The 16,545-nt window shown below is 28.2% G+C and overlaps 5 protein-coding genes across 5 annotated transcripts; 1 reads left to right on the top strand and 4 right to left on the bottom strand.

Annotated features, from left to right (window-relative positions):
- Nucleotides 1–1,044: 1,044 nt before the first annotated feature.
- On the bottom strand, nucleotides 1,045–2,468 carry LOC134837757 (vesicular glutamate transporter 2-like). The gene has a single exon (XM_063853143.1). It carries the CDS (start codon nucleotides 2,466–2,468, stop codon nucleotides 1,050–1,052), a length of 1,419 nt encoding a protein of 472 aa, XP_063709213.1. The 3' UTR covers nucleotides 1,045–1,049.
- Nucleotides 2,469–3,872: 1,404 nt separating this feature from the next.
- Nucleotides 3,873–5,166, bottom strand: LOC134837758 (uncharacterized). The gene is made up of 2 exons (XM_063853144.1): nucleotides 4,333–5,166; nucleotides 3,873–4,274 (listed from the first exon to the last, which is right to left on the bottom strand). The coding sequence occupies exons 1-2, from the start codon at nucleotides 5,164–5,166 to the stop codon at nucleotides 3,873–3,875; spliced, it is 1,236 nt and encodes a 411-aa protein (XP_063709214.1).
- A 2,705-nt stretch (nucleotides 5,167–7,871) lies between these two features.
- LOC134837759 (delta-like protein 1) lies at nucleotides 7,872–10,757 on the top strand. Its single transcript, XM_063853145.1, has 6 exons — nucleotides 7,872–7,967; nucleotides 8,421–8,715; nucleotides 9,828–10,019; nucleotides 10,082–10,124; nucleotides 10,185–10,333; nucleotides 10,402–10,757. Exons 1-6 carry the CDS (start codon nucleotides 7,872–7,874, stop codon nucleotides 10,755–10,757), a joined length of 1,131 nt encoding a protein of 376 aa, XP_063709215.1.
- Nucleotides 10,758–10,777: 20 nt separating this feature from the next.
- On the bottom strand, nucleotides 10,778–11,598 carry LOC134838491 (zinc finger protein 511). The gene is made up of 2 exons (XM_063854033.1): nucleotides 11,401–11,598; nucleotides 10,778–11,341 (listed from the first exon to the last, which is right to left on the bottom strand). The coding sequence occupies exons 1-2, from the start codon at nucleotides 11,565–11,567 to the stop codon at nucleotides 10,822–10,824; spliced, it is 687 nt and encodes a 228-aa protein (XP_063710103.1). The 5' UTR covers nucleotides 11,568–11,598; the 3' UTR covers nucleotides 10,778–10,821.
- A 1,905-nt stretch (nucleotides 11,599–13,503) lies between these two features.
- On the bottom strand, nucleotides 13,504–16,008 carry LOC134837760 (tektin-4). The gene is made up of 3 exons (XM_063853146.1): nucleotides 15,423–16,008; nucleotides 14,186–14,480; nucleotides 13,504–14,098 (listed from the first exon to the last, which is right to left on the bottom strand). Exons 1-3 carry the CDS (start codon nucleotides 16,006–16,008, stop codon nucleotides 13,504–13,506), a joined length of 1,476 nt encoding a protein of 491 aa, XP_063709216.1.
- Nucleotides 16,009–16,545: the final 537 nt, after the last annotated feature.

Here is a 16,545-nt window from a genome sequence, read left to right on the forward strand (position 1 = left end):
AAAATTCAATTTCATTCGTCTCGTTCTGATAAGATTTTGAAACTTGACGAAAGTTTTTACCGTTATGATGCAAAGTAAAAAAAATTAAATTTAATTAAAATCGATTAAAAAAAATAATTTTTAATTTAAATTTTTTTAAAAAATTAATTAAAATTTTTTAATTTTTTTTATTTATTTAATCGATTAATTTTTTAATATTTATTTTATTTTTTTAAAACTTAAATTTTAATTTGAAAACAAAAATAAAATTAAGTTTTATTTATTTAATTTTAATTTTTCAATTAAATTTAATTTTAAAAATTTAATTAATTTATTTAAAAAAAAGGAATTTTTTTCAAAATATTTTAATTTAAATTAAAAAAAATGAAAAAATTTTAATTATTTTATTATTTTAATAAATCAATAAAATTATTTTTTTTTTATTTATTTAACTCTTATTTAAAGAAAATTAATTTTTAAAATTAAAAAGTTTTTCAATAATTTTTTCTAAAAAATTAGGAAAATTGAATCGAAATTCACAATTTAAATTAAAAAATTTATTTAATTTAATTATAAATTTAATTAAAATTTTTTTTAAAGTTTATTTTATTTTAATAAAAATTTTCAATTTTTTATTTTTTTATAAAACAATTTAATTTAAATATTATTTAAATTTATTTTAATTAATTAAAAAAATAATTTTTTTAATTTTTTTGAATTTTTAAGCTGATTCATTTTCAAATAAAATAAAAATTAAAAACTACTTTAAACACTACTTTTAATTTATATTAAACAATCAAAAAAATAAATTTTTATGTAAAAACTTAAGAAACAACCTAAATTAAGATTAGATAACTAATATTTAAATTATAAACCTATAATTCTTACGTCTTATTTTTTAAAATTTTTATTTTAACCCCTCATTGAAAAATCTTAAAGAAAATTTTTAAGAAAATTTTTAATAATTAAATAGAATTTAAAATTTTTTTTTTTTTTTCAATAGTTTTTGACGATCTTATAATTATTTTTATTTTATTTTCAGCATTTCAGTACAAAAGAGTTTCTACAACTCAAACTTTTTTATCGGATTTTTCTTCATTTTTCGTCTCACACTTTTCAAAAGCGCCCCAATCTTGCGTTTCTGCAGTTCCAAAAAACCAATAAATTACTGCGCCTCCCAAATAAGCTGCTGCTGTGATGAAAAATACGATCCTCCATTCATTCTGAAGTGCTTCAAAATCCGATTTATCACTTGTAACAATCGCTCCTGTCAGTAAAGGCGACACAATTCCCGGCACAGTACCCAAAGTATTACCTATTCCCGCTACAACTGCTGCAAAAGCGGGCGCTATGTCGATATAATTGATCCCCAAACCCGAATAAGTCATAGCTCCAAAGCCAATTGTGAGAGAAATGCAAATTATGTTCGCATAAGGATTCAAAACGTAAGCCGCGGTGATTATAAATCCCGCTTGAATGATCATCGAGAAGGTAATGTAATACTTGCGGACTTGGTTGAGGGTTAAAATCTTTCGTATCAAGAAGAAATCCGCGAGATATCCTGCCAAAAGTGACATCAAAGCCATCGTGAGATACGGCAATGCCGATAAAAATCCATTTTTGCCCAAATCAAAGTTCATCATGTCTGACAGGAATTGCGGAAGTTGCGTTAACATCGTCACATAACCCCATCCCCATCCGAAATTCGCCAAAATTAGGCCATAAACGGGGACTGAAGTGAAAATTTCCTTCCATGGAATTGATTTTTTAGCTTCTAATGCCGCATCGCATTGTTTCCCGATCGTTCTTTTGATGTAATTTCTCTCAAATTCCGTTGCAAATCGATCTTTTTCTGGATTTGCCCGAATTAGGATCAACCACAAGCCGTACCAAGCCACACAAATGCCTCCAATGACGTAAAAAATGCTTTCCCATCCAAAATTCTCGCCCAAAACTCCGGAAAGAGGCAATGCGAAAACTGTTCCGACAAAACCGCCACTCACGGAGATTGCATGAAGTCGCGATCTTTCCAATGGCGGCGCCCAAACAGTCCAGAACATCATGAGACATGGCACAGCGACACACTGAAACAATCCCATGACGATACGAGATGCCACTAAAATCGCTAAATTATGCGCGAAGAAGGGCGTCAAAATTGTGATGACTCCGGGCACGACAATTCCGATCCCGAACACGTGATGCGCGCTAATTCTGCGCAAAATGACGCCGACAAACACCTGAAGCGGCATGTAACCGTAATAAAATGCACTCAAAATTAATCCTTTTTCGCCGGAGGTCCATTCGAAAGTCGTTTCCGAAGGTTCGGTTGAATTTTGAGTCATCGCGACAATGGCGACACTTAAATTTACGCGACACGAATACATGTTGAGCATCCCGAAAAATGCCATAATTGAGACGACATATCGACGATTTCGCCAAACTTTCCACCAATTTGGATCGACTTCGTCGTCGTTGGTTAGAGTTGTCATTTTTTTTTTGCTACCGATCGCTTGGAGACTTGAAGACTGACTGAGACAAAAATTTAAAATATTTCGCGTTGTCGATAAAATTTTTTTTTTAATTTTTCGATAAGATATGATTGAAAAATCTTATCTCCGAGAGGTTTATTTCTTTATTAAAAAAGTAGCAATTGATGGGATTAAGTTAATTGCTGCTTTTTGAGTAGAAAATCAACAAAAAATCACGATTGAAAGTCAGAAGTTGCACTTTTTTGCTACAGAAAACACGTTTTGTTTATTATCTGAAACGCATTAAAGATAAAAATCTTACAATTTTATGGCGAGACAAGACGAGTATTTCACGAAATATTTTATGAATGGAATTTTATTGACAAAAAATTTATGAAATATTGTTGACATCTTAAATGTAAATAAAAAAAAAATAAAATCGCTACTCTTTTTTTAAATTATCTTTTTGTTTGAAACTTTAAAAAATTAAAAAACAAAATCAATTTTTAAAAATATTATTAAAATATTATTAAAAACATTATTTTAATTAATTTTTTAATTGAAGTAAGAAAAAAAATAAAAAATTAAATTATTTTTAAAAAATTAAATTTTTGTAAAAATTAATTAAATAAAAATTATTTTTTTAAAAATTTTTTAATTTTTTAATTGAATTTAAATTAAATTTTTAAAAAAATTAAAAAATATTTTTTAATTTTTTTTATTAAATTTAAATTTAAAAAAAAATAAAAAATATTTTTTTTTTTAAATCAAAATTAAAATTTTAAAATATTTATTTTGATTTAAAAAAAAGTTAAAATTAAAAAAATTAATATTTAAAAATAATTTTTCAAAATTATTGTTTTTTTAAAAAAAAATTTTCAATTTTTTAAAAATTATTTTGAAATTTATTTCATAAAATATTAATTTTTTTGAAAGTTATTTTTTTAATTAAAGAATTTTTTTTAAAATTTTTAAATCTATTTTGAATAAGCAAATTTCAAAGTAAATTAAAAATAAAATCAAAAATATTATTTTCAAAAATTGAAAAATTATTTGGTAAAAAAAAAAAAAAATTTTTTTTTTTTTTCAAAAAATTTATTTTTTATTTAAATTTTCTTATATATTTTTAAAACGTAGAATTAATTAGAAATAAATTAGGAAAGAATTAAAAAATTATATTTTTTATTAAGGAAAATTTTAATATTTTTCTCTTTGAAAATTTAAAACGAAAATTTTATTCATCTCTTTATATTTTAATGTATTTATATTTATTTATTAACTTTTATAATTATATTATTTTTTAAATTTTTAAAAAATTTAATTTAATTTTATTTTTTATTTAATTTTTTAAATTTAATTTAGATAAAGAAAGGAATTTTTATTAATTAATTATTTTTTTAAAATTAATTTATTTTAATTTTTTAATCATTCAAAAACTCCCATTTCAACAAATTTATTAACCATTTTCAAAAACTTCTCTTTAAAATCCTCATTTTTCCAGGCCATTTTCGACACGGCATGCAATCCATGAATTTCAATCAACTCTTTGATGCTAATTTCCGAACAGTCAATATATTGAAAGGGAACGAAGGAGACAAAGTACATGTATTCCAACAACGCGCATCGGGACATCTCCATTTCAAGATCCAATAAACTAATTTTTGGTCCTTTGTAGTTCAATTTCTCCAAAGTTTCCCGAAAAATCTCAAAATATTTTTGGATAACTTCATTTCGATGATTTTCACGAACATCATCGTTGCTCACGGTACAAAGCAGGAACAAAATATCGTTCACAGGAGAGTTCCACATACAAAATTGATAGTCGATCTGAAAATTTTTTAAAAGTTTTAATGAAAAATCTTTAAAAATTTAAACAAATTCTTACCAAAAGATAATCTTTACTTTCCATTCCGTCATTGCGAAACATCATATTGATAAAACTAAAATCCGAATGAGTCAGCACCGAGTAAATTTGATCGTTGAAAAATATTTTACGAATTTTATCGGAGAAATTTTCGTAATTTTTCTCCAAAATTTCTGTTATTTCTTCACATCCATCCCAATTTTTCACCTCATCGATGGCTTTTCTCACAGTTGGCGTAAAAAGTTTCTCCAAATAATCAAAATTTTCCATCTTTTCGTACAACGAATTCTTAAAAGTCGTCAAATTGTCGCCGTTTGAATTCATAAAAACCGAAGTTGCATGAAATTTCGCAATTCTTTCAATCACAACTTGAATTTCATCGTAATTTAGAGGTTTCGTGTAGGTTCGAAAGCCATTTGGCTCCTCGTCGATCAAAACAATTACTGGATTTGGCTCTTCATAGCTTTGATAAACCAAAGTTGGACCGATTTTTGTCTCGTCACCGATGCTTAAAAGTAATTTTTCCATTTTCGGCAAAACTTTTTCATACATTTTCATTTCCGTGTTAAAAGCGTCAGTTTTTTTGATCAAATCTAATTTAAACCCTTCTTCAGTTGGCATCGTTTTGATGAATAAATTTATCGAATTCGCTTCAAGTTCCGAGTCGGAAGTGTTGAAAAATACTTTTGCACGGAAAATTGCACTCGCGTAATGTTCGCCGTCCATCTGATTGTTGTGAAAAACGACACGATTCACGAAAATTTTATTGTTTTCGTGGAAGGAACGAAGAATTCTTTCGAAAAATGTCTCGTTAAGCCATTCAGGCACTGCAAAAAGGTCTCTTATGTCACTCATTTTAATTAATTTATTGCAATTTTATTGTAATTTTATATGGAGGCAGGTCTTTTCTATTAGAGATTCACTTTCAAACTAAGGAGAAGAGCGAATAATAACTACGCACTGCAATTATTTTATTGTACAGTGCACAAACAATTCATAATTCTCCGTTACTCGTTTGTTTTTCAAGTTCAATTGTACGTGAGTCATCGACGCATGCAAAATTAGAGCAAAAAAATGTTTAGATGCAATTTTTCAAGGGCGGTTTTCTTATCAACTAATTTGGAATTCTTTTTGTTTTGTTTGTTTTATGATTTTTTATTTTTAGAAGCTTTAAAGTGGTTTTTAGCGGTTAAAAATAAAAATTTTGATTTTCAATAAAAAAATATCTAAAAAAATGGTTTTTAGCAAAATATATGGTTAAATTTTTTATAAAAAATGACAAAAAAAATGTACAATTGATTTTCAGTTTCAATTTTTTGGCAGTTTTGCAGTTTTAAAAAATAAAAAATAAATTAGAGCCCTCTGACAAGTTTTTATCCATTTGGAGCAAGATTTGACAAAAATAGCTTTGACACAGTTTTTGACACAGTTTTTTTGCTCTTGATTTAGTTTTCAAATCAAAACTATGTCAAAAAAAAAAATTTTTTTTTTTTTTTTCAGAATTTTTTGGCAGTTTTTTATAAAATGATTAAAAATGATGGCAGTTTTGAGTTATAAAAATTAGAGCCCTCTGACAAATTTTTATCCATTTGGAGCAAGATTTGACAAAAATAGCTTTGACACAGTTTTTGACACAGTTTTTTTGCTCTTGATTTAGTTTTTAAAACAAAACTATGTCAAAGAAAAATTTTTTTTTCAGTTTCAATTTTTTGGCAGTTTTGAGTTATACAATGATTAAAAATGATAAATTAGAGCCCTCTGACAAATTTTTATCCATTTGGAGCAAGATTTGACAAAAAATAGCTTTGACACAGTTTTTGACACAGTTTTTTTGCTCTTGATTTAGTTTTCAAAACAAAACTGTGTCAAAGAAAAAAATTTTTTTTTCAGTTTCAATTTTTTGGCAGTTTTGAGTTATAAAATGATTAAAAATGATAAATTAGAGCCCTCTGACAAATTTTCAATCCATTTGGAGCAAGATTTGACAAAAATAGCTTTGACACAGTTTTTGACACAGTTTTTTTGCTCTTGATTTAGTTTTTAAAACAAAACTATGTCAAAGAAAAAAAATTTTTTCAGTTTCAATTTTTTGGCAGTTTTGAGTTTTAAAATGATTAAAAATGATAAATTAGAGCCCTCTGACAAATTTCAATACATTTGGAGCAAAATTTGACAAAAATAGCTTTGACACAGTTTTTGACACAGTTTTTTTGCTCTTGATTTAGTTTTTAAAACAAAACTATGTCAAAGAAAAAATTTTTTTTCAGTTTCAATTTTTTGGCAGTTTTGAGTTATAAAATGATTAAAAATGATAAATTAGAGCCCTCTGACAAATTTTTATCCATTTGGAGCAAGAGTTGTTGACACAGTTTTTTTTTGATTTAGTTTTTAAAAAAAAATAGCTTTGACACAGATAAATTTTGACACAGACAAAAAATAGCTTTGACACAGTTTTTTTGCTCTTGATTTAGTTTTTAAAACAAAACTATGTCAAAGAAAAAAAATTTTTTCAGTTTCAATTTTTTGGCAGTTTTGAGTTAGAAAATGATTAAAAATGATAAATTAGAGCCCTCTGACAAATTTTTATCCATTTGGAGCAAGATTTGACAAAAAATAGCTTTGACACAGTTTTTGACACAGTTTTTTTGCTCTTGATTTAGTTTTCAAAACAAAACTATGTCAAAGAAAAAAAAAATTTTTTCAGTTTCAATTTTTTGGCAGTTTTGAGTTACAAAATGATTAAAAATGATAAATTAGAGCCCTGCGACAAATTTCAATCCATTTGGAGCAAGATTTGACAAAAAATAGCTTTGACACAGTTTTTGACACAGTTTTTTTGCTCTTGATTTAGTTTTTAAAACAAAACTATGTCAAAGAAAAAAAATTTTTTCAGTTTCAATTTTTTGGCAGTTTTGAGTTACAAAATGATTAAAAATGATAAATTAGAGCCCTCTGACAAATTTTTATCCATTTTTTGTTTTTGACACAGTTTTTTTTTTGCTCTTGATTTAGTTTTCAAAACAAAACTTTCAAAAAAAAAAGTTTAATTTTTTGGCAGGTTTTAGAATTCTTTAAAAAAAAATTAATTAAAAATTCTAACCTTTGAATATTAAAAATCAAAATATAATAAAAAATTATTTCTCATTAATTCACAAAATTTACCTTAAATTGCTCCAATGACATCTCCTCGAAATTTTCTCCTCGCAGTGCTACTTTTACCATGCATTTCACCGTTACCAATTCACACAACGATCGTTCATTGCTAAATTCGCTTCTTCTTCTTCATTCACTTCTGGAACATCGTAGAGACAAGTTCGCTAATCAAAAATCTGTAAAAAGTGTAAAGAAAGCACCAGAAGAGTGCAAACTGTGAAACAAGAACAAAGAATGTTAATTTCAGAGATTTTCTTAAATCAAGTGATAATTAACTAAAAAAGTCGTGATTTAAACAAAAATCGATAAAAAATCAAACAAATATCAACAAACAGTATTATTTAAGTGGAACAACTTTCTTTCATAGTCTTCGAATTAACTTGCATTTTGATGAGTCAGAAGCCAAAATGTTAACAAAAAGTCAAGTTTTAATCTTGGTTATCTTCGGAATTTACTTGGCAACTTCCGAAGGAGCCAAATACGTCCCGAAATGGAAGAAACAAGTAAGTTCGACAATTATTCTTAGCTCGCAATAAGAAGTTAAATAAAAAGCAAACAAAAAAAAATGAAACAAGTCAAACATGTTTTACCGTTATCTAATAAGATTCTCGCGATCTATCGATCATTCGTGTTTTTTTTCCGTCTTCGTCGTTTTCTTTTCATTCACAACAACTCACTTGCAATTATTTTCTGATTTATTTTTTTTTTATTCAACATATCAAACATATGCGTGAATATGACGGAAAAAATCGAATTTCTTTCACTTTTTATTGACTTACACACACGTCGCGCGAGCCATTTACGTGCCAGGCCAAAACAAAAAAAATAAAAACATAGAAAAAAGTGAAGAATAGAAAGCCGGTGTTTTAACATGCTTCAATTGAGTGAAAAAAAATCATGGTCAGGGTAACGTCGATAAGGTGAAGGTTAATGTTCTGCTCTACTTTCCCGTGTAGGCGTGCGAGGTCCCGCAACAAAATGAGCAATCGCACTTTGTGTGTGGCGATGACGGCGAACTCAAGTGTATGCCAGGATGGACAGGCGACATTTGTGACGTGCCAATTTGCAAGAGAGGTTGCGATCCGATGAACGGTTATTGTAACCGGCCGAATGAGTGTCGTTGTAAATTGGGATTTTATGGAGAAAATTGTGAGAAATGTATTCCGTTGCCGGGATGTCAACATGGAAGATGTAATGTGTCCTTTGAGTGTATTTGCAATAAAGGATGGGATGGATTGTTCTGCAATGAACGTAAGTAAAATTATTATTTTTTTTTATTTTTAAGATTTTGAAAAAAAAAATTAAATTCGAGATTAATTTAATTTAATTAAAAAATTATTTAATAATAATAATAATAATAAAATTTTAATCTTAATTAAAACAAATTATTTGATTATCATAATTTTTTAAAAATTCTTAATCTTAAAATTTAATACAAAACTTAAATACTTAAGACTTTTTGAAAATGAAAAGTATTTTACCTTGAGTTTAATTTCATTTTCATTAAAATTATTATTATTAGGTATTTTTTTTTAAAAAGAACATGAAAAAATATTTATTTTAAAACATTAAAATACAAATTTTAAAAAAATATTTAATTACCTTTAAACCATTTAAATTTAAAAAAATAAATTAATAAAAATAATTATCTTAAAAATTTTTATACCTACCTAAATTATATATTTTTGCTTAAATTTTTAAAAAATAATTTTTAACCCAAACAATTAATTTTTAGTAGGTAAATTAAATTAAATTTATTTAATTTTAAGTAAATTTTTGTCAAATAATTTAATTTTTCATGCTTTATGAAATATGTTTTATTAAAATTTTTTGACAAAAAAAAATTAAATTAAAAGAAATAAAATAAAAAAAAAAATTTAAAAATACTTAAATCAAAAGTAAAAAAATAAAATTTCAAAATCAATTTTATTACGATAATTATCGTCTTTAAATTTTATTTTATTTTTTTTTAAATTTTTAATAAAAATTATTAAGGTATAAACGATAAAAAAATTAAAAATTAAATTATTTTACAAAAATTTTCTTAAAATTAAGTAAATTCAATTTACTAAAAATTAATTGTTTGGGTTAAAAATTATTTTTTAAAAATTAAAGTTTAATTACTTTTTTTTGGCTAAAATTTTTTTAAATTTTTTTTTTTTTATTTAAAAAAATTAATTGATTATTAAAAATATTAAAATAAATAAAACTAAAAAAGTTATTAATTACTTAATTACTTATATTTAAAAAAAAAATTTTTAAATATTTAAAATATTAATTTTTTTTAACCAAATAATTTTTTTAGAACGAATCTTAAAAAATTTAATAAAATATTCACCTAAATTTTTTTTTTTTACTTACAGCAATTTGTCGCCAAGGCTGCCATCATCAAAGAGGATATTGTGAATTCCCCGGTGAATGTCGTTGTCGTTTAGGATGGTCTGGACCAACATGCCGAGATTGTCAAGTACTTCCTGGATGTGATCATGGAACATGCACGAAGCCTCTTGAATGTCGTTGTCTCCCTGGATGGACAGGAATTTTGTGTCAACAACGTGAGTTTGTAAATTTTTAATAATTTTTCATGATTTTTAAGGAAATTATTTAAATTTTTCAGCTATTTGTGCCCCTGGCTGTAACAGACAACGAGGTTATTGTCGGTAAATAATTCAAAAATTTCGTAAAAATCAAAAATTTTAATAAAAATTTTAAATTTTTAGTAAACCCGGAGAATGTCGTTGCAAATTAGGCTGGATGGGAGACGATTGTTCGCAATGTCATCCGTATCCGGGATGCAAAAATGGCTCATGCAAACGCCCCTGGGAATGTAATTGCGAAAAAGGTTGGGGCGGCATGCTCTGCGACGAAGGTTGGTCTCTTCTCTCCTCTTCTCGATGGACTTCTCACTAAAAATTTGCCCGCTTCCTCCCCATTTAGAACTCAACTACTGCGAAAAGAACGCCAATACCTGTCAAAATGGCGGAAAGTGCATCTCATTAACACGCGACGACGGAAATTTCATCTGTGAATGTCCCTCCGGGTTCCGAGGACGCAATTGCGAGATTATGCCAATGTACATGCAAACGAGCAGCACAACGCCAGGCTTCCTTCCCATCATGAATGCGACAAAAACGGATGCTCCAACGACTACAAGTACGACAACAACCACGGAAAAAGTGATGGTTGTCGCAGCAAAACGTCCTGCGAGCACAACGACGAGCGAAAAACCCGAAATTGACGATTTGTTGGACAATTATTCGGCCGAAGACATCAACAACGAAGCGAAAAAGTGAATTTCTGACAATTTTTCGATGATAATTTATTTATTTCTATTTATTAAATCCCATTTTGACTAATTTACGGAAGACTTTCCATCAAATCTGTCATCGGATTTTCAGCTTCGAGGATACTTTTCTTCGGTTTTCGTGGTTTGCTGAACCCTTTTACGCTGCTGTGACCGAAATGAAACGCTTTTGGCACTTCAAACACTTTTTCCGACGAATTTTTGTCTTGAACATCGACTTCCATCTCGAGATTTTTCTTCTTTTTCGCCTTTACAACTTTATCAAAACGGAAATCGTGCGGAAATTTATGAACTTTTATACAATGATCGCGTCTCGCAGCTGCATCGATGGATTTGTGGCAACATTCCTCGACGTAACACGCGAAATTGGGCTTCCGAGCAGCTGTTACGGCGAAAAATGAGTCGTGAGTCTCTTCGATGTGCAAATCCAGGAGATGTGGGGACGGCAAGTGCTTGTGACAAGTGTTGCAAGTGTATCGATGAACGGAGTTGTAATGAGATTCGTACTCGCGAGCACTGTTGAAGATATTCACGCATCCGGGAATGTTGCAGGAAATTGATTCAGAGGAAGAACTAAAAGAAAAATGATGAAATTTGAATTAAATTTGAAAATTTTTTGAACAAAAACTTACTTTTGGGATTCTTCGGGTTCTTCAAAGTCGCGAACAATTCCGTGTTTGATGAATTTTGGAAGGCACGAATTACTTCCCGATAGAAATTCACTGTTTTTGCCTTGAAATCCTTTGTCGTACCTCAAAAGAAGAGTTTTTAGCTGCTCAACAGTGCAAAATTCAGTCATTTTTGTGAATTTTAAGGAAACCGGCTGATTTTTGTTTACTCGTGAGGCAAGTGACTGAGCCTCGCTTCATGTTAATTCAATTCTGTAATTCAGAGTTTCACCGCATTTCTCAAAAGATGTCGCTTTAATTTAATGTAAGTTGCATAAATTTGAGAGCTCGAATGCAATTATTTGCAATTTTTATAAATTTCGAGTTGATTTTACTTAATTTATCTTAAATTTCATTAAAAAAATCTTTTGATCATTTTGATAAATTAAAGTATTTTTTTCCTGATTTTTTTCTGAAGAAATTTTAACCATTAAGACTCGTTGAAGATATATTTTTTTCGACTTTTTTTCTCAAAATATTTTTTTAACTTCGAAAAATTTAAATTTTATTTTTAATCAATTTTAAAAATAAAAATAAAATAATTTGGCTAAAAATGATTAGAAAATAATGACTTTTTAACGTAGATAGAAGTTTAATAAAATTTAATAAAAAAATATTTTTTTTATTATTTTACAAAATTTTATCATTTTTAAGAAGAAATGTCAAGATTTCTTTTCGAGATTTTTTTAAAATAATTTTTTTTATTTTCTTCGAAGAAAATATTTCTATTTTTCAATTTTTTTTTTGTTGAATTTTATTAATTTCAAGTATTTTTTTTTATTTTCACCAAATACGAGTTCAAGAAACGACCCATTTTCAAACTTTTCATTATCAGTCGATGCATTTTTTCAATGCCTTTGTCTATTTTTATGATACTTTTTGATAAAATTTCGCATTTCTCAGATAAAACCACGATTATAAAAGAAAAATTCCTATCAAGGTCTTATTTATTTTTATCAAAAACCTCTCACCATGAAGACAAATTTTCACATTTTGTCAGTATTTCTATTGACTTTTATAATTTTTGGTAAGAATAATTTTAAAATATTTTTAATATAATTTTTAAAAAAATCATATTTCAAATATGAAATTTGATATTTTAAATTTTTCAATTAAAAAAAAAATAAATAAAAAAAAAATTATTAAATAAAAAATTAAAATTATAAATAAAAATTATTAATTAAAAAAATAAATTAATTAAATTAATAAAAAATAATTTTAAATCAACTTAATTAATTAACTCAAATTAATTAAAAATTATTTATTAACATAAATTTTATTTAATTTTCAATTAAAAATTTAAATTAATTAAATCAAATTAAATTAAATTGGAAATTCTTAAAATTCAATATTTAAATAATTTATTTATATTTTTTAAAATTAAATTAAATCTTAATTTTAATAAGCATAAAATTAATTAATTTTTAATAAAAAAAAAAGTCTAATTAATTAAATTTAAAATTAAAAAAAAAAATTAAAATTAATTATTAAATTAATAAAATAATTTTAAATATAAAATTTTAATTTAATTCAAACTAATTTTATCATTTTTTCAGTGACAAAAATCTCATCTTACAACCAATTTCTTCGCCCAATTAATTGCTCTTCCGGAGAACAATGGACCAATGGTTGTAACACTTGCTACTGTGCAAACCCAGGCTACAACGACTACTGCTTCGGAATGCGCTGCCTTCGCCCAAAAGACTGTAAACCCGGTGCCGCATACTTTAACGGGCATGAATGGTGCTTTTGTCATCACAAAGCCGCAAACGATCATTGTCTATTTCTCGAGATATGAAGGATAATAATTAATAAAAAGTGACAGATGACAACGGGAGGCACTTCATTATTCTCGCACTTGCCTATATGGGCCAATAAGGAAGTTTTACACGTTTTCCTTGAGAATGATGATATTTTACACTGTAAACTGTAAATTTATTGACTACAATCAACACACAATTAACTGCCATTAATCAAAATTTTTATTTATTTTTTTTTTTCGTTTTTATTGAACTGACATGCAAGTTGGTGCAAATGGCGACAATAAATTCGCAATTAATCCCGTTGTTAATAGCCACTTAGTGCAGTTGATGAGGGAAAATGCGTACGAAGCAATTGGCAACGTTCCTTATCGATTTGAATCGCACGTCGTTTCAGCATAATTTCGCGTTCGAGAGCGCCGCGTGTCGCCATTAGTTGATTTTTGACGTCGTTACTTTGTTTAAGTTGCGCCAACATCGCAGTGGTTCCTTCCTGGATGCTCTGAACTTCGTTGATGATGCCTTCTTGGGGCTTATCGCGACAATTTTCGACCCGCAAACGGCGTTCGTGGCGATTATCGAGACGTGTTTGGGCCACTTTCATCGGCAAATCCATACTTTTGATGGCAGCTTCGAGTTTGTCGATTTGCGTCTCCGTATCAGCCAAACGTCGCAAACAAGCCTTCAAATCGTTCTCCAAACGCTGACGAACTTCATCCATGCAAATGACACGTTTATTGAGTGCCCGTTCGACGACATCCGCCTGCGTTCGCAAATCACGCGTGGAATTCAGCAAAATCGCGTCTAACGTTTGACGCAATGCGATCGATTTTTGTCGCGTCGTTTCGCATGCATTCAGCGTGTCACGTGTAAAATGCTCCCAATATTCCTCAGACGATTGTCTGAAAAAAAAGAAAAAAAAAAAGTCAAAATTACGGAGAAAACAACTCGTAACGGTTGTTTGTGTAAGAAATTGAATAAATAAATACTCATTTGGGTAACGAGTCGCTCCCGGCTTAAATAACGTCGTTGTCGATTGGTTTGAGAGGTGACAGTTGATGGCCTCGATTTCGTGCGCTTCCTTCTTGTCACTCCAATCGTATTCCATGCGTTGACGTGCATTGCGATTCTCGACTTGTTGCGCTTCGATGTCAGCTAGCGTGCGATTTAGCAAGTCGCGAACTTCGGAAATGAGAGCAACTTCACGGATGAGTTCTTCTTCGGGCTCGTCGCGAACGAGCTCGTGATCGGGACGACCTGTGCGACGATCTAAACATTCCGTTGCTAAAAAAATTAAATTTTGTTAATTTTTGATCGATTTTTTTCAAAATTTGTCAAAAAAAAAATTAATTTTTAAAAAATATTGACTAAATATTTTAAAAAAATTAATTAAAAATTGTTGAATTTTGTTAAGAATATTTTACTTCGAAAATCACAATTTAATAATAAGTTGATAAAATTGTAAAAAATTTGAAATTCGCTTTTAGCTAATTCAAACTTTTAAATTTTAAAGAAATTTATTTTCAAATATTTGGAAAATATCTTTAAAATTTGGCTTAATAAAAAATTCTTAACTATTTTTTTCTAAAGTTAAAAACAATGACAGAAATCTAAAAAAAAATATGAAAATTTGAAATTCGCGTTTAGCTAATTCAAAATTTTTAATTTATAAAAAAAAATATTATCAAAGATTTGAAAAATATCTGAAAAGATTTAAAGTTTGACTCAAATTTGATTGTAAAAATTTTAAAAATAATTTTAAAAAAATATAAACTTAAAAAACGAACATGAAATTTGAAAATCGCTTTTAGCTAATTCAATTCTTAAAAAAATTATAAAAATTCTTTAAAAAATTTAATAAGTTAAAAAATAGAAATGTTTAAAAATAACTTTTCGAAATTTGTAAATGGCTTTTCAGCTAATTCAAAAAATACAAATTTTTCTTTTTGATGTTAAAATAAACTTTTTAAGTCAAAACTTAATATGACTTAAGCTTAAGTTTAAGTCATTTAAGTTTGACTTAAGCTAAGTCAATTTGCTCGGATTATATTTTTTTTTTAATTTTCAAAAAAAATATTTTTTTCTCAAAATCTGGTTTTGAATATTTGACTTATTTTAACTTTTTCTCAAACTTGAGCATAAGTTCAAATATTTTTTTGACTTAAGCTTAAGTTTAACTCATAAGTTTTTGCTGCCCTTTTTAAAATTAATAAACTCAAAGCTTACCAATCGATTCTGGAATCCTCAAAACCGCCAACGATTGCTTCAATCGCCTTCTCTGCTCCTCCAACGTACAAATTTCCTCCTGCATCGCAGTAATAGCTCTGTGAAGAGTCTCTTTCCATTTATCAACATCTCTGGCTCTTGTTTGAAGTCTTCCCGTGTTATCCTTTTGAGCTTTATCCGTGAACGCATAAGTTCGAATTATCGTGTCCTTACTGTCATTTTCCACACGAACACTTTCGTTCATGGCATCGTAACAGCTTCGAATGATCCCTTCATTCCGAGCTCGCCACTCAGCTGGACTATAACGCGTAATCGTGTAATGATCAACTACAGGACGAATTCCCGTCATGCCTGCCAAGGGACTCCAATCAACTTTGCCAGTTGCCCAAGGACCAATTGCTCCCATGGGATCGGGAATGTTCCTCAAGGGCTCTGCATCCTCATGTTGGGGCAAATAACAAGGAGGCTCGTCTTGAGGCAATCCGATTGGGTTTGTTTGGATTTCGTAATCTTCTGGTTGGAGCTTCGTCATTAGCTGATCAGGTTGCATTCCAGGTTCAACGCAGGATTCTTGAATGGTGTTCATTTTTTGAAAATTTTATCAAATTTCGAAAAAAACGTTTGAAACAAGAGACAGAAAATCAACGAATGAGGAAAAATTCCTTCAATTCCCTTAAAAATTTCGTGTTTGGTCGATTTTTATGTAGATTTCGAAAAAAGGTAGGAAAATTCTTGTACGTTAGAACAGGAAGACGATATAACAAAGCAACGGTTGCTATGAGGACTTGGCATAACTAAATAAATATTGTCTTGCATAATGAACATTTATGGCGTTGCATCACACTAATTCGCAATTCGCGAGGTGAGTGAATGTTAGTTGCAACAAAAATTCATTAAAATTCAAGCCCTGCTTCTTCAGTCGATGAACAAACATTTCAATGCACATTAGACATGCTTTGCAGAAATTAAATTAAAAATTATTTTTTTTTATTGCAGAAAAAAAACAATAATTATCGCAATGCAATGAGACAATCATCATCATCAGATAAAATAATTATGACGATGGCAAAATCGCGAGTTAAATTATGACTGTGCGAGACGTAGGTGCTCTGATGACATGTTT

This window comes from Culicoides brevitarsis, chromosome 1 (genome assembly GCF_036172545.1).
Source record: "Culicoides brevitarsis isolate CSIRO-B50_1 chromosome 1, AGI_CSIRO_Cbre_v1, whole genome shotgun sequence".
Lineage (NCBI taxonomy): Eukaryota > Metazoa > Arthropoda > Insecta > Diptera > Ceratopogonidae > Culicoides > Culicoides brevitarsis.